The sequence below is a fragment of the Ailuropoda melanoleuca genome, chromosome 10, assembly GCF_002007445.2.
Source record: "Ailuropoda melanoleuca isolate Jingjing chromosome 10, ASM200744v2, whole genome shotgun sequence".
Taxonomy (NCBI): Eukaryota; Metazoa; Chordata; class Mammalia; order Carnivora; family Ursidae; genus Ailuropoda; species Ailuropoda melanoleuca.
This window is the reverse complement of record NC_048227.1, coordinates 64,685,036-64,703,291: the sequence shown is the minus strand read 5'-3', so window position 1 is coordinate 64,703,291 and position 18,256 is coordinate 64,685,036. Positions and strand designations below refer to the sequence as shown.

The 18,256-nt window shown below is 39.1% G+C and overlaps 1 protein-coding gene across 2 annotated transcripts in view; it reads left to right on the top strand.

Moving 5' to 3' along the window:
- The window catches only part of FRK (fyn related Src family tyrosine kinase), a 102,282-nt gene that overhangs the window by 71,194 nt on the left and 12,832 nt on the right, over positions 1–18,256 (top strand). For both annotated transcript variants that reach the window (XM_019809344.2, XM_002928639.4), the window contains exons 3-4: positions 11,498–11,661; positions 13,285–13,453. In XM_019809344.2, the coding sequence (XP_019664903.1) occupies positions 11,498–11,661; positions 13,285–13,453 (333 nt within the window). The remainder of the gene's footprint in view (positions 1–11,497; positions 11,662–13,284; positions 13,454–18,256) is intronic.

The window sequence follows — 18,256 nt, the reverse complement described above, 5'->3', positions numbered from 1 at the left end:
TGTGGCAGAAGGACAGTGATGCTGAAGACAGGGAAAGCAGCATCTGAGCTTCCTGCAGTAGTCCAGGAGAGAGAAATTGAGGGGCACTTCACAAGGTGGTGATGGGGGGGAGTACGGATTGGCAGGCATAATGCTCAGTAAGAGATGAGAAGTCTGGAGGGGAGAGGAAACCAGGGTCACCCCCAAATCTCTAGTTTAACTGTCTGGGTTTCAGGATGGCAGTGCCATTCACTAAGATAGAGTATTCCAGCTGGGGAGGAAACTTGGGAGGTAAGATCATGTGAATTAAAATTTCGACTTGGTACATTTGAGGCGCCTGAGGGATCTAGAAGGCAAGAGTGAGGGCAGCATTGCAGAGAGGGTCACCAATACTCATTATAGTCATCAGAAGCTGAATGTCTGCAGTAACACCAAAACAGGTTGTGACAGATGATATGATGTCCGGGGTTAGAACCAATGTTGAAGGAGCAGATGGAGATGGAGCAGTGAGAATGAGAAGGTATAATCATGGTATTAGATGGAGTACAATGTTTCAAGGAGGGAATGTGCAACCTATGTTTCCCTTTAAAAGATGTCAATTGCAGAAATAGGCCTTCTCTGCAACATTATCATCATCTCATGATTCAAGAGTGGCAATACCTTTACTTGCTTCCAGAGCTGTGATCACTGCCTTTTGGGAGCTGCTTGAAAATTCTGTTTGGCAATTGAGGGAGACAGTTGGTGTAAAGATCAGTTGGTATAAGAGTGTGGGATTCAGAGTTTCATCACCCGCTTTTGGATCATAGCACTAATATTTATCTGCTTTGTATCCAGGGGCAAATTACTTAATTTCTCTGTACACTTTAGTTTCTCCTCTGTAATATGATGAAAATAATACCCATATCCCACAGGATCGTTAGCAGGATTAAATAAAATATTACATAAAAAAACACTGAGCACACTGCTTGCTTAAGGCAGGTGCTCAGTAATGATGCAATTGCATTTTGTTATTATGCATAAAGAGTGCTGCCTTTTGTTCAGAAACATGGAGGTGTTGGCCCACCTTGCACTGGAACATGTGCCTTGAACTTTTTCTGGGAGTCGTGATGGCTCATGCTGAGTATTCACGGTTGTTCACCTGCTGCACCTCGGAGCTAGTGAGTCATCAGGAAGATGGTTGGCCGGCCTTCCGAGTGCAGCCTGGGACTAGGGGATGGTTTGTCTTTATGTGAAGTGTTTACCTGAATGTGACCTGAACTATGTGAGCACTGAGCGATGACAAAGGAAGTGTAACCAGACAGAGCCTTGTGTAACCGTCATCAAATACTTACCTGAAATAAGCAGCGGGATTATATCACAGGTCCTCATTCAATACAAAGTTCTAAGAATGAGAGCTGTTGCCTCCTGGAAATGTGAATGAATAATGAGCAAATCACCAATAGTTGTCATGCATATGTAAAAACAAAAAAAGTGGAAGGAGACGATATTCTGCTATGAAAATAAGTTAGCTAATACATGAGGAAGTCCTTTGTATTTTTGCAAGAAGATAAAAATTGATTTCAAAGTATTTTAATTATCATTCATTACATTCCACAGTGACTTTCATGTTCACTCTGTTCATTATGTCTGCTAGTTACTGCAAGTGGGTAGGGAGACAGAGGAGGAGTTCAGGGCCAGAGTTCTCCAGCTTGGGGAAAGCTTCCTGAGAGTTTTGACAAGGAGGGGACAGAAAGATGCCATTCAAAAAGCTTTGAGATCTAAAACATTCTCCTGAGAAACCAGTAAATTATTACTTGGTTAAAACAAACAAAACCGGGAATGAGGAAATGAGAGATTGAAAGTTTTGCTGTTCCTACTATCATTCACTGACACTCCAGAAGGCTGGAGTTGACTTCCAGCCCTGCAAACAACTAGAAGTTTATTTCAGAACTCCGGGCTTTGTTTTTCCCCTCAGTAAAGGAGGGATTGAGACTAAATCACCTTTAAAATTTCTTCTTGTTCACTATCACATTCTCTTTGTTGGTAAGACTAGTAGAATTTGTAAAGACTGTCTAGTCTAATATTGTTCTTCCTGAGGAATCTTTTATAGCTTGAAAAGCAGCTGCAACCCTCCCATGGGCAGAAACCCCAGAGAACTAGCCTATTCCATTGCTGGGCAGTTCATTCCTTAGGAATTCCTTCTTAGGTTTGGTAGATGCACCATTTCTTTGATTATCATTTCATATGTGCATGTGTTTGCTTACTTCTACAAAAGGTTTTAAGTTGGTAAAATACAGCTAAACCTAAAAAAGACAAAATCAATGAAAAAGAAAAGAGAAATAGATTTTGCTGAGCCTCTAGTGGGAGATAATTATCACAGTTTAGAAATCAGTTTAGCCAAGGATTCTCTGGCAGATAAGGCAAAAAGGGAAGCACGTTGTACTTCTCCCTGGCTTCCGTGGGAGGAGATGTGTTCTCATTTTAAGCATTAAGTTCAAAGAGAAATGGGGGTCTCAAAGACTATCGAGTATCAGAATGGACAGTTTTTCGCTGAATGTGTGAACCTTGTCTTACAGAGTTAATTCTTACGTGGCTTCTCTAAAGAAGCTGGAAACATTGTGTATTTGTTTTTATTTTTAAGTCACTGTACCTTTGTTACTGTTAGTTAGGAAAACAGGGAGCAAAATACTCACAGATCTGCCAGTCTTTTCATGTTGGCAAATGTAATCATCTTTGCCCTTATGCAATTATGGTTTTCACAGAGAACCTCAGCTGGGTTCCCTTAGCGGTAAAGGGCCGCGGGATATGGGAGCCGCCAGACACATCCTCATGTTTGCAATTATACTATTCTCTTAATTTTGTATCCCACTTATTTCCTTAACACATTATGTTTTTTCTTGTTACTACGTAATTTTTATGATTATATTTTTAACTCTCAGTTTTCAGATTTACTACAATTTAACAGTCATTTAGCGCTGTAAAAATGCTGCAGTGAACATCCTTATACATATTGCTTTTCCTATTTTGGATGATGAACTGCGTTTAGTTTCCCATATAAATGCTTTTATTGAATTTCATGTTGGAAATGGACCCACATTAATGGACATGATAAGAGCCACCCCTTTGCAATGTGTCGGTGTATTTATATTACGGATGCTGCTGCTATTACTCATTGCACTTTCTGTGTTTTCTTTTCCTTTTCTTTCTTTCTTTTTCTTTTTTTTCCCCCCCTGTTCTTTGTTTTCTTTATGAGGTCCTACATGAGAAATTTCTGTCTCATTTCAATTCCAGGGATCGTTGTGGTTTTTTGTTTTGTTTTGTTTTGCTTTTGCTTTTGTTTTTGAGTAATGTTAATGTTACTATGTTCTTCAGGGAATCAGGTAACTGGATGTGTTTCCCTCAGGCCTATGAGCTGCCAGAAATGTAGAGAGCCAAATCTTTGGCATGCATCTAGCAAACCTGGATTGGAATGTACAGAATACCTTATATAAAGCATACCGGCCTTGTTCCTAGAGTGTCATCCTTCCCTTAACCTTTTGTCCTCTTTCCTTTACCCACTTATTCTAAGTTTTCTTTTATTTTGATAATTTATGCAAGCCTTTGAGTCTTTTTGGAACAAAGCAGGGATAGAGCTAAATAAATGCATGTCAATATTTGGATTATTTCCTTAGGGTAAGTTTTGAAAAGTGGAAGCACTGGCATTCATGTCACATTAAATCTTAGACCAGTGAAAGATTTTCTGTAGGAAACGAGATAATATAATCCAAGCATGTAAATTCCTGGTGATTTATTGCAGATGTAATACTGAGTGAGATATTAGAGTCCCGAGAGGAATAAAGAGTCAAGTTGTTTCATGGAGACTTTCTCTGCAATATTAGTTGCTGCAAATGCCGTTTTCATGTGAAACTGTGGGAGGTACTTCCCGGTTATCTAGCATAATATTCAATATTACAGTTATGTACTATTAATTAAAGAGATACTCAGTTCTTTTCTTTTTTTCTTTTTCTCCTTTTTTATTTTTAAGTTTCAGCATGTGAAGGTTTTTTCTGTTTTGTTTTTTGTTTTTTGTTTTTAGTAGGCTCTCCACCCAATGTGGGACTCGAACTCACAACCTTGAGATCAAGAGTTGCGCTCTACGGACAGAGGCAGCCAGGTGCCCTTAGATATTCATCTTCTTAAGATAACACATATATAAACAGTAAAATTGACATTCTGTCCTGAAAATATAAGAGCCAGCTTTGATAGGGAGTTGGTTTACTTTTAGAGAGAGTCAGACAATAGGGGTCTTGAGGATAAGATCAACATTTTTCTCAAAAATGTCATTCATTAAGTATTTGTACAGCATATGGTTCAGGCTCATGATATCCGTGCTATATAATATGGGAGAGACAGTCGACTTTTGTGTATAAGGGTACCTGATTATATTGTCTTTGACTTAGAAAGGTAGCTAGTGATTGAATGTGTCCCCAAATAGAGTTTTTACTAAGTTTTTCTTGAGTCAACTAATGAAAACATTCTCCTAATCCGTCTTCACTTAGCCTGCCAGTTTAATAGAGTTACTGACCAATGTCCACAGCACTCTCAAATATGCCTGGCTGGAAGGCAGATGTCCAAGGGGATCCACTAGTTGAAATGTATGCATAAAAATAGTTGTTTGTTCCCTTTGGTTGTATTGTGTGTTTTTTCCCAGAAAAAGAGGTAACAACTCTTTTGCATGATACTGCTTTAATATTTTAAGTCAGAGGTACTTTCTCCTTTCAAAACTATTCACACTAGGATCCTACTATATCTGTTGTAGAACAAAATAGAGTGTGAAATGAGTGTGTGTCTTCAATTCTGTTTAATGGGGATAGAGAAGAATCACTCAATTAAATGTATATTTACTTATTGTTATGCACCAATCTTAGCGTGATTTCTGAGGCAATAGTGTTGGAGGAGTTATGACTATCTTCATAGTAGTTTTGCAAAGTACTAATAAAAAGGAGTTTACAAGTGCAGGAGCTCTCTTATGCGGAATTAATAGCAGTTTCTTCACAATACATTTGGTGACCACTATGTTATGTAGCCATCATTGTGCAAAGAGTGGAAAATTTTACTTTGGAAGTGGCTCTCTTTTGTTGACAAAGCTATTTGATAATACTGATATTCTAATATAGTACTCATACATTGCACATTTAGATATGTCTATCGTCCTTTGTGAATAATGACACTCAAACTATCCCTGTGGGGGTATATAGATAAGATCATTATTCTCATTTTCTAGATAAGGAAACTGAAATGAAATTCCTCGCCTAAGGTCAAAGAACAAATCACTGGCAGAATAAGATTAGGGCAGTGAGTTCTTGATTTTCAATCCTTTGTTCAATCATCTAATTCATAGTGTTTTACTCAGTATGGGAACAGATTATTATCAGTCAAGAGGAATAAGACTGTGCCCAGATGATGCCAGAAGATCAGCTGAAAAATGAAAATCGACTCAATCAACCATTTGTTTATCTATAAAATGCCAAGCTGCTCACTTCACTGATATTTTTCACTGAGCTACTCTCTTGCCTTTGTGTCTTGCAGACATAGTCTCTGACTTTACGTTCATTTTGTATCCTAAAGCCCATTTCTGGAGGTTCTGTCTTTTAAAGATCTAATTTTGGAATATCTTGGAATTCATAGTGATTTGATATGCACTAAATACTATGTTAGTGGTGTGGTAGAATGGGGACAGAACTCCTTGAAAGCTCACAGCACTTCCTCCCACAGCAAACAGTTTTCTTACCAGCAGAGATGATATAAAGTAAGACCTCCCCGTTAGGAGAAAGCTGGACTTTGTATCTGCTGTCGACCACGTAGAAAAGCATTGGAGTCTGGCAAACAGGACTGCAATCATAAGATTCCATCCCTATCACAGAGATTCCCCCAGAATTAGTTACTCTGGAAGCGAAGGGGGCCGAATATCACGTGACCTGTGTCACAGCCCTTACCGAAGTTCGTGGGAGAAATCGTTGAATTCCTTCAACATTTAACATTCAGACCTTTATTGTACTCCTCCTACATGCTTACCTACATCTCTGCAATATATCCTGATTCTTCGACATGTTCTGGTAGATTAATCTGTTGACAGGTGAAACATTTTCCCCTAGGTCAAACAGCATAAATGAGAGTCAAGATGTAAACTCAGGATGCCTGGCCTTTTAGCTAAATTCATTCAATCATGATGCTCCTGAGTTTGTTGATGGATGGTTCCGTTATATTTTATAGTTAGCCTTATGGTTTTTGCTGATGAACTACTAGAATGCTTAATTAGTCTGAACTCAGTCATTCATAATAAGACTGGCACAAACGTTATGATTCTCTTTTATAGTCTGTAGACTTTGGAGTAGGTTTGGCCCAATAATAAAGGTCACAGCGAGCCAGAAAAGGAATAGAAAATTCATTTCTCCCTAGTTCTCAGACCCCCTCAATTCAATCTTTGTAGGAATGACAACTTGAAAATGTCTGGACTCGCTACTAACAAATTAAGACCACTTTTAAAAAAACAATCATATATTTTGGATTTGATTACTCAAGAATACAATATTAAAAGTGCCTTCTTCCTGACTAAAATGTATTGAATTTCCCTGATGTAGCTTCTGTGGTTTAATTTGTACATCATATATGTAGAGAGAGGGGGAGAGGGAGAGGTACATATATACATAGACACATAGATGTATAGATAGTCTTTCAGTATTATTTAGGTTGAAAACTTGAATGAACCAAATATAAATATCCATGCTGTCAGCTAGAGATGGAGTAGTTATTTCTGTGCTATGCTGCAGAAATTAAATATATATATGAATGACTATCCTCTCATAGTATCTATGTTCTGGGGCTAAGTGTGTTTTCCTCCCTTTAAAAATAAAACTCCAGGGAAGTTTGTCTTGAAATATTTGTGTACTGACCTATTTAATTTTGCAGTGGACATTTCAGAAGCTTACATTTCACTTCAAATTCAAGAGTTGGTGAATCATCTTCCATTCATTTAGCAGATGTTTATGTTAATTGTTACTCTGTGCCAAGCTCTGATTAGATAGTGGGTCAAAACAGCAGAGCCCCTGCCATCACGGAGCTGACTCTATTGAGATAAGTAGTTCACAGTTAAACTGGGTGATAGGAGGGAGATAGAGAGGGCTACATTCGGTAGGGTGGGTGGAGAGGGATGGTTCTGAGGAGTTAAACTGAGATCTGAAAGAAGGCGCCAGCTTTGAGAAGATTCAGATTCATAGGGAAAGCATCCAAGTGGTGTTCAACACTCTGAGGTGAGAATGACTTAAGTTATTTTTTTTTAATTTTTAAAAAATATTTTATTTACTTATTTGTCAGAGAGAGAGAGAGCGCACAAACAGGGAGTGTGAGGCACAGGGAGAAGCAGGCTCTCCACCAAGCAAGGAGCCCAATGTGGGCCTCAATCCCAGGACCCTGGTATCATGACCTGAGCCAGAGGCAAATGCTTAACTGACTGAGGCACCCAGGCGTCCCATTACTTAAGTTTTTGAAAGTACTACAGCAAGTAATGGGAATTCAGGGAGAGAAAGCAAGAGCCATCAGAAATGTTTGATTACTAAGATGGAAACAATTGGAAATTTGGAGATTTCTTAAAGCCTGCTCTTCTATTTTAATGGTGGGGAAACTGAGGCCTGGTGAGATTGATGTGTTTTTGGTCATATACAAGTTAAATTGTAACCTGGGTCTCCCATTTCCAGATTTACTGCTTTTTCTATTAAACAAAATCACTTTTATTGTGCTTGAGAACTCTGAATGTATTGCAAAGTATTGGTTTTTACAGTTGAGAGTTGAAACCTGTACAGAGTTGGCAAACATTTATTTAGGCTTTTTTTATAATCAATAGCAATTGCCAAAGCCAAGTCAGTCATTGCGATTTGCATCCCTTATTAAGAAAATTACAGGGAGTCCTTTAACCCTTCAGTCATTTATTGATTTTAGTCTCTAGCTTGGAAATCTTTAGGTCTTTTGTGGTGCATCAAAAAGGAATTCCAGTTTATGTTTATTTTCCATACACTCCACTTCAGTTTGAAACCAGATATTGTCCATCTTGTGTAAAAGAGGGGAGTTTTTTTATTGCTTGCAATCATTTCTAATTATAATCCTATCGGCTTGCTAGACATCTCAGCTATAATCTATGTACTTTTCTGTTTGATAAATGGCAAAGCTTGAATTTTCAGGCCAATAATTTATATAAATTGCAGGTGTGCTTTCTGTTTAGCTACCTTTCTACTTCTAATATTTTTATTACTTTGTGGAGAAATGAATTGGGCTGATACTGTTGACAGCTCTCCTTAATTTTTCTGTTAGCCTTTTAATCCATATATAGGAATTATTATGAGTTTAGCACTACATCCTGATAAAACCCTTCCGTTTGGTGATGATTATACAGGACAACTAACATTGTCCCAAGAGTCACGGTCAGTGGGAATGGTAACTTGACAGATCAGAGAGTATAAGAGTATGTTGCAGATCCTTCAAAAATTGTAACTTAAGGGGCACCTGGGTGACTCAGTCGTTAAGTGTCTGCCTTTGTCTCAGGGCGTGATCCCCGTGTTCTGGAATCAAGCCCCGCATCAGGCTCCTCCGCTGGGAGCCTGCTTCTTCCTCTCCCACTCCCCATGCTTGTGTTCCCTCTCTCGTTGGCTGTCTCTCTCTCTCTGCCAAATAAATAAATAAAATCTTTAAAAAAAATTGTGATTTAAGAAACTTATATGGCTTTTGGAGAATCGCAATGTCCTCCCACCCTCTGTATTATAAAAAACTAAAATATATTTCTGTATGCAGCTGATGTGATTCTTTTTTTCAGCTTTATTGAGGAAAAATTGAGAAAATTGTAAGGTATTTAAAGTGTACAATGTGATGATTTGATATATGTATACTTTGTGAAATGATTACTCCCACTGAGTTAATTAACACATTCATCACCTCACATATTTACCTTTTTTGGTAAGAGAACATTGAAGTTCTTTAAAAAAAAAAAAGATTTTATTTATTTATTTGACAGAGAGAGAGAGCGTGCATGTGTGTGTGCACAAGCAGGGGGAGTGGCAGAGGGAAAAGGAGAAGCAGACTCCCCCTGAGCAGGGAGCCCAATGCAGGGCTCCATCCCAGGACTCTGGGATCATGACCTGAGCTGAAGGCAGACGCTTAACCCCACTGAGCCACCAAGGCGCCCCTAAAAAAATTGTTTTAAATGGATGTGTGACGAATGTAACAAAAGTACACAATTTGTAAGAGTTTGGTTTGATGAACATTCAGAAGGTGAATATATCCATGTAAACCAGCCCCCAGTCAAGAAAGAGAACCTTACCTACATGCCAGTCTGACTCCAAATGTCAATAATGTTGCTAGTTTTTAAATAATAGTTTTAAATAACATTTGTGAGATTCATTCATGTTGATGTGTGTATTTATAGTTTGTTTATTTACGTATCTGTACGGTATTCCCTGGACAAACACCATAATTTCTCAGTCTCTTCTACAGTTGGTGGACATTTGGATTGTTTCCAGGTTTAGACTCTCACAAACAATGCTGCTAAAAGCATTCTTGTACATGTGTTGTGGTGCATATATTGTGCCTTTTGTTGGTTACATATGTTGGAGTGGAATTACTATGCCACAGGTATAATTATGTTCAATTTTTTTTTTTAAAGATTTTATTTATTTATTTGACAGAGATAGAGACAGCCAGAGAGAGAGGGAACACAAGCAGGGGGAGTGGGAGAGGAAGAAGCAGTCTCCCAGCAGAGGAGCCTGATGTGGGGCTCGATCCCACAACGCCGGGATCACGCCCTGAGCCGAAGGCAGACGCTTCACCGCTGTGCCACCCAGGCGCCCCAATTATGTTCAACTTTAGTAGATCCTGACAGTTTTCTAAAGTGATTATGAAAATTACACTTCCATCATCTGTGTATGAGATTTCCAGTTACCCTACTTCCTTGGTACCACTTGCTATTGTCTGGTTTTTTTATTTTAGCCGTTGTGGGGTACGCTGATTATTCTGTGAGGAAAACATTGTCCTCACCAGCATTGTGCCCTCAGGACATCTCCACGCTGGGATTGAGCTGTCTTCTACTCAGTCTTCTTTCCATTCATGAGAGCATTGTTCCAGCTTGACTGATGATTGGAACACAAGTTTCTGTATTTAGCCGGGAATTCAGAATATCTCTATCCCTGGTAAATGCTGCTCAGTGCTCACCAATAACTTTGCTAAATGAAAGACAAGCTTATGGAACGCACTAGACAGTATTCTGAATGCAAGTGCTTTAAAAAAGCTCCCTATTCAAACTAATTTAAGTAAAAATGTTGACTGATTCTTTTAGCTGAGAAGCCAAGCTTTGTGGGCTCCAGGGACTAATCTTTGCTTTACAGTTGAAGGAAAGAGCTTCTGAGGCAAGCTCTTTCCCTGCTGCCAGGAGCAGGGAAACTCCAGCCATTAAACAGAAACCAAACAAAAACAAAAGCCGTAACAACAGACTGTTTCCTGTTTTCCTAGAGCTCTCTAGCACAAGTCCTGGAATTGAGTCTTCTTGGCTCTGATTGTCCGTTCCTTGGCGCAGGGTGGACACCAGTACCTCTGAACCACATGCTGTTAGAGGAGCAATGATTCTCTGAAGAAAATTGGGGTGCAATTACCAGAGAAAGGGAGGATGGTTGGTGGCAGGCAAAAGCAACAAAATATCTACTCTAAGTCAGATGATTTGAAAAAGTGTGTGCAGTCTGTTTATTTCTTTAGCTGTTTCAGGACTTGGCCTTGGATCAAGCAATAGTGCTGGAAAGTTGTATACATTATTTGGGGCCCTGTAGAATTGCTTTTATTGAACTGTGCTTGGACATTCTGTTACCGGCCTGCATTTGGAGACAGTATAATGAGCTGCCCTGCAGAATTCCTTATATTATTGTCGGGTTGTACTGAGGACACTGTTTTATTCTATTTCCACTTTATAGGATATCATGGGAGAAAATTCTCCGTGGTGTCTGTACCAGGAAGAGTTGAACTGTTTCTAAACAACTTTTGTGATTTTATCTTATGGTATTTCTGAAACTGATAATGTTTCCTTCTTTGAGTTGCTAGTTTGATAGAGTGAACTTTTTTTTTTAAGTGAGCTCTATGCCCAGTGGGGGGCTTGAACTCACGACCCCGAGATCAAGAGTTGCATGCTCTACCGACCAAGCCAATCAAGGCGCCCCTAGAATAACAGAGTCAATTTTATGGCTTGTTTTAATCAAGTCCAATAGGCCTCAAAGGCTAGCTTTTTTAGTTGTGACCTCACTCCTTTATTTTTATTTTATATTTCCTTTAAAATGTGATTTCCCAATTCTTTCTCCTTTTTATTCTGCTGTATATCTTTTGTAAACTTCCTGAAGTCTTTTCTGAAACCAAGTTGCAAAATAAGTAGAACTTAGGAAAATTTTGTTCCATGCATGAAACTATCACCTCAAAATAATCAAATCTGCTTGGCTTTGGCAAGAAGTGTATTAATATGACTTATTTTGGGTTCCAGTTTTAGATGAAAAGGTTGTGAAACACTACAGAATCAGAAGACTGGATGAAGGAGGGTTTTTCCTTACCCAGAGAAGAACCTTTGCATCGTTGAATGAATTTGTAGACTACTACACCAAGACAAGTAATGGCCTGTGTGTCCAGCTGGGAAAACCATGTGTAAAGGTGAAATGCTTTCAAGCTGTCTTCATTTTGAAGTTAACTTTTCTCCTTCAGATATTGGAGTATCTCTCATGTGATCTGTCTGTTCAGGAAAAAAAATATCATTCGATTACCTGAGGCATGGATAGACAAACTATGGCCTATGAGCCCATACTGTCCCACACTTATTTTTTAAATACTAAATTTTATTGGAACATAGGCATACTCGTTCATTTACAAGTTGTCTTTGATTTTTCTCTGTACTAGCTGAGTTTAATAGTTGCAACAGAAACCTCATGGCCCACAAAGACTGAAATATTTACTATCTCATTCTTTTCAGAAAAAGTTTGCCAACCCCTGACCTAAGGCACTCACTAAAGGCAGAAAACATTCATTCTTTGCACTAGGAAATTAATCTGGTATCCTGCCACTGGAGCACTTAATGATATGGCTCGAGGGAAAAAAAAGTGGTGCCCAAATATAATTCTTACTTAGATCTGTATTCAAGAATATTAATATGAAATTACTAGACTCATTATCTGGTTGAGTTGTCCGCATAGAGATGTCATTTAACTAACTGTTCTAACAGTTTGACCAGACCAAACAACATTTATACATCTATCATTATTCAGTTGTTGCATGTGTTACCTCGACTTATTTAAAGTTATGTAGTGGTCTTGCACTGTCATGGGGCAAAACCTCAGCTCCTCATCAGAGTTCAGGTCTCATGTCCTGTCAATGGGACAGCCAGCCCTGTGGTTTATGTCTGGATGATCAGTGAAGGGTTCCTGGTAACATCTGACCAAAATTTTATAGACAGGTAGAAGCCGAAGAATTTTGTCCATTATGTAGGGAATTCATTGACTTAAATCTTGCCAAGTGAATATGCACTTTTGGTATAAGTATGTGCATCTTGGATGGTATAGGCATGACCCCACAAAAATATGTAAGCTCATGCTAAGAATAGCTTACCTGATACAAGGTGTGGCTTAAAAAATACTCAGTTTTTGAATATTGTTGAATTCTGGTGGGGACAAGTGTTCACAAAGAAGCATTCACCTTCTTTGTACTCACCGTGCTGATGATTTGCTAAGATAATTTCTGATGGTCGGTAATGAACTAGACGATGAACTCTAGGAGGGCAGCGGTCTTGTCTGTTTTGCTTACAGAATGGCATCTTGTTGGTGCTTGAAAAATATGTATTTACTAAAGGAACAAGTACATAAATGGATGAACATTTTATTTACGCAAAAATATATGATACATATGGTAAATGCTATAGCCAAAGAATGTGGGAAGTAATTGTGAATGAGGTGGAACTTCAAATGGACCTTAGAATTGGGAGGATTTAGCTAGGCAAAAAGAGGAAAATCACGCCAGACCTATGTAGGGGTAGCATTGGTGTGGGGTGGGGCAGATGGACTGCAGGGTGCCTGATGTAGCACGATTTGGGGGGAGGGCAGCTCAAAGAGCAATGATATAGATTCTGCCATGATTGCTTTTCATTTTAAAGTAATTAGAATAAAATTTACAATATTTTGGTTTTAAAAAACTGTGTCTTTTAAAAAAAGTGCCTAGACTACTATTTTCAACCAAAAAAATGTTAAACCTTTTTCTTATTATTATTCTAATTATTCTGTGAAACAGATACAAGTGCCAGTGCCTTTTGATTTGTCGTATAAAACCGTGGACCAGTGGGAGATAGACCGCAACTCCATACAGCTTCTGAAGCGATTAGGATCTGGTCAGTTTGGCGAAGTGTGGGAAGGCCTGTGGAACAATACCACTTCGGTAGCAGTAAAAACATTAAAACCAGGTATGAGACTGAGAATGTCAAAAGTTAAATGTCAGATGTTGATTTTTAGAAGCTCAGCTTGCTACTGTCAATGTCCAAGGGGTCACAGGACAGCCAATGCGGGCGCCAAGCAAGTGTTGTGATCACTTTCTCTGGACCAGGTGACAATAAAGTGTAACATACTTTAGATTGTAAAGGCAAGAGCTGCTGCCTGCGATCAACTAATGCTTAAAATATCCCCAGTGCAAGATTTCAACAAAGTGTCTCTTCTCCAGAGTTAAGATTACCCCTCTTCCCATTTTTTCCTAGCCTTCGTTAAAAATACTGACTTTACTGAAAATACTTAAAACCTTCGAACCTTGGAGATCTTCAGGGAGAAACAATTTTACGAAATACTAATTGTTTATGATTAAAAGGTAAAAGGGTCCATCTAAAAGCCCTCATATATGGAAATGTAGGAACTATTTTTTTCTTCCATCTTCCTTTGTCCTATCGTGGAAATTAAAAGTACACAGACGTTAACCGCTATGCCACCCAGGCGCCCCATGCCCTCCATTTTAAAAGCAGGATAAGAAAATTTAGAAAGATTAAGTAACTTTCCTAAAACTTACTAGCCATATAAACATGGGTAAAGTTTTAAACTACTTTAAGTCTCAGTTTTATCATTTGCAAAAAAGAGGGTCATTGGTGCAAATGCTTTGAATAATGTCTGGTTCATAGTAAGCGACCAGGAAAATCTTCTTATTTTAATTATTATTATTATTATTATTATTATTATTATTATTGTACTGTAAGGTCAGTCAGTGGCAAGGCTGCAATTTGAACCCACATCTACCACTGTTGCATCACCCCAGGGAAGTGACATTCTATGATAGTGTGACATTACTGTAGTCGTCTCACATCTACTTCTAATAACATAGGCAGGAATATAACCGGAGGCTAGAGTGTAAGTTCTCTGCTGGACCTTCATTCTTTACCTAACCCAGAATCCTTAAGGGTTTGGAAAGCCTCCTGGTGGCAGACTTGAGCATCTGGGTGCTGCTGGGTAGCAATCTGGTATAGCACCATGATTCCCAAACTGTGTGCCAAGGCACATGGGACACCACAGTGAATTCACAGGGATATCACAGGATATTTAAAAGTTTTGAGGTAAATAGCTTGAATACCACACAGTTCAATATCAGATTGTGTTACATTCCTTTTACTGACATCATATCTTTGTGAAAATGGGTTTTTGGTGGGGACTGGGATCCCATGCTACATCCAAGCAAAAATCAATGTGGGGCAGGAATGAGGGGAGCCATGTTCTATCTGCTTCCAAGACTTGAGGAATTATGCTGTGCCCCATAGATGCATGTGTCTCTTTTGTAAGTAATTGTGGTTAAGAATGAAATAAAAATTATTTTTTCTTTTGATTTATCTGTATTACTTTTTAAAACGGATATTAAGTTGTTAGGACACAAATACTTTTAAAGTTGCTTTGATTTAACCAAGTAATCGATAAAACCATCAGGTATTGGCTTAAGGGGCATTATGAAAAAAGTTCCTGAGACAGTGAAGGTTCCATGAAGTGAGAAAGTCGGGGCGGCCCTGGTGTAACAGTAGAAGCACAAAGTTGGTTTTAAGCCAGACCTGAGTTCAACCTCGGCTCTGGCCTGTGACATTGGACAGTTTATTAATCTTTTGAATCTCCTCATCTGGAAGTGGGAACCATAATAGCTCCTACTTCGCAGGGGTTTATGAGGACAAATTGAGTCAATGTGTATAAATCTATGCAGTGAATTCTTTTTTTTTTTATAAAGGTTTAATTTATTTATTTGACAGAGAGAGACAGCCCGCAAGAGAGGGAACACAAGCAGGGGGAGTGGGAAAGGAAGAAGCAGGCTTCCAGCGGAGGAGCCTGATGTGGGGCTCGATCCCATAACGCCGGGATCACGCCCTGAGCCGAAGGCAGACGCTTAACCGCTGTGCCACCCAGGCGCCCCTATGCAGTGAATTCTTAATAACTGTTAGCTTCAGTGGGGCTGCCGACAGGTGTCCACTGAGGTGCAGACTCGCTCGGGCAGGACTTCTGTCTCAGCATCTACATACTGCCTTCAGAAGTGGTGGAGAAGCACTTCTGAAAGGCCAGATGTCACGTGAGCCGTCCAGGTGAGGACGGTCTATTCCAGCACCTGAGCGTCTCCCGATCACTGCATATATATTATTTTGAATCTTAATCTTGCTGACAATTGAACCTAAGCTTTATTTCCCAATCTAATCATTCTTTTCCAAAAACAAAGCAGCTAGCTATTCATCCTAACATTAAAGAAGGCCTTCTAGAGGTCAAAAGAAAACCAAAAAAAAAAAAAAAAAAAAAAAAAAATTTTATTTCTTATATTTAAAAAAAAAAGAAAAAGCCACAATAGTTTTCTCTCCAACAGGAATTACTATTATTGATTTACAGTGTAATAGCAGCAAACAGCTTTGGTGATTGGTTAAATGTCTTCACTTCACTGGGGCCATTAATCAATCTTAGCAGCTATTTATTGCTTAGCAGACTACCACGCAATAAAGACGAGCCTGAAATCAACTCCCACAGTGGCTTTGACAGGCAAAAATTAATATTTAATGTTGCATTACTAGCTGAGTTGAAATTAGGTCTCTGCTGTGCAGCTGGTCAGCTGTAACCAGCGTAGCTATGGAGTGCTCTGAGCAAATGTCACCTGCAGAGGCTTCTGATGTCCCGGGGGTCCAGCTCTTGTGCGCAGTCTGATTTGGCAATGATTTGGGTGTCCTGCATTCCACGAGTCTAATGTCTACCAAAGCATTAGGGTAGAAATATACTGTATATATAAATTGCCTGAATGGTGATCAGAATTGCTTTTATCACTGGAAGCTTCATGAATCAGATTATTTTGGGGTGGAGTAGGGCCACTATATCCATATTTAACCATAGGCCAAACTGATTGTAACAAGAAGAAAGTCCTTTATTATGTTTCGGGTGCCTCTTTTCTTCTCAGCTCCATTTTGCCACTATTTGATGCTGTGGAGCAAACCAATGCTAGGCATGGAATGGAGGAAGCACAGAAAATCATGAAGGAAATGAGAATAGGTTATTTTTCTCTATTCTCCCTCTTTGAGTCCTTGCTCCTTCCTCTCCTCAGTCTGTGAGAAAATACTTATCGTTGATGTGTTTGATTTTTCATAGAGGATGCATATTAACAATAATACAAATAATGGCCAGTAGACATTGAATTATATATGCCAGGTATTGCTGTTTCCTGGCGATGATATTATGATATCAGTAGCGTTATTAGTAGGGTTTTACAGATGAAGAAATTGAAGTTCGGAGTCATTTGGTAACTTGCTGACGATCACACAGTGAGCTAGGATTTGATCAGAATCCAGAGTTTGACCAAGCCTGTGTTCTGAACTTCTACTCTCACAAGGGAATACCAAAGGATGGACTGCCTAAATGCTTTCTGTGAAATGATCTGTAAGTCATGTGTAACTCTTCTTTTTTTTTTTTTTTTTAAAGATTTTATTTATTTGACAGAGATAGAGACAGCGAGAGAGGGAACACAAGCAGGGGGAGTGGGAGAGGAAGAAGCAGGCTCCCAGCAGAGGAGCCTGATGTGGGCTCGATCCCATAACGCCGGGATCACGCCCTGAGCCGAAGGCAGACGCTTAACCGCTGTGCCACCCAGGCGCCCCACGTGTAACTCTTCTTAACTTCATATTAATAAATAAANCATAACGCCGGGATCACGCCCTGAGCCGAAGGCAGACGCTTAACCGCTGTGCCACCCAGGCGCCCCACGTGTAACTCTTCTTAACTTCATATTAATAAATAAATCGGAGTGTTACCTTAGAGTGTCAAAGCTTATCCATGCCTGGGTTCAAATATCAGTCATGAAGTCTTCATCATGAGACAGACAGTCTCTCTGAGCATCAGTGGAAATGATATTTGCACTATCCATAGTGAATACTGAGATGTGAAATGACAGTATTCCTTCAGTTACAGTAATGTCTCTGAAATATCATAGCTTAAAAAAAAAATTGAAAGATTTTTAAAGATTGCTGATGAAATGTAAACTCCAGGTATCTTTCCTTCTTATAGACTTCTTTGTTGTTAACTACTTGGCACTTTGCATGGTAAGAGTTGAGCCCTTAAAATACAACTTAATTGTAGGTGAGTCTTCAAAATAGGTCCCAATACTGTCTCCCTTATTATTTTGTAAGCTCTTTAGAGTCTGACTTCAGAAGTATTAATATAGGAGAAAATGTTGAAGATCAAATTCAAGTTAGACATATAAGACTGGTAAAAACAACAACAACAACAACAACAACTAAGTTTTGGGTGTAGTCCTTGAATGTTTTCTGCTTGGCCTCTACCAGACATCTCTACAGAATTAAGGACATAAATATGGTAGAATGTCATTGCTTCAGGATTGTTATCCAGCTGTTCCCACAGTGGGTACCAAGGATAGGGCAGCTATCAGTCTTCTCTGGATCCTGGACCAAAAGGCTCTGGCTGCAGTAATTAAACATTCAGTGTCCTCCAGCATTCATGGTAATGGAATGTCTTCTCTTTGTGTTCTTAATTTTCTGGGCTTGTTTTATCAATTAGACTGTCAGTCACTCCTTTTCCCTTCATTTTTCATATGGACCTGGATCAACCTCTCTTCACCTATAGGTCATAACACATAAATTACACCCCCTTGATGCCCCAACATTTCAGTTATTAGGTTGCCCTGGCTGGACTGATTCTCCTCTTTGATAAATCTGAAGATTTGTGACACCAATGCTTATACTTTACTGAGAAGCAGGAAGCAATCTTGG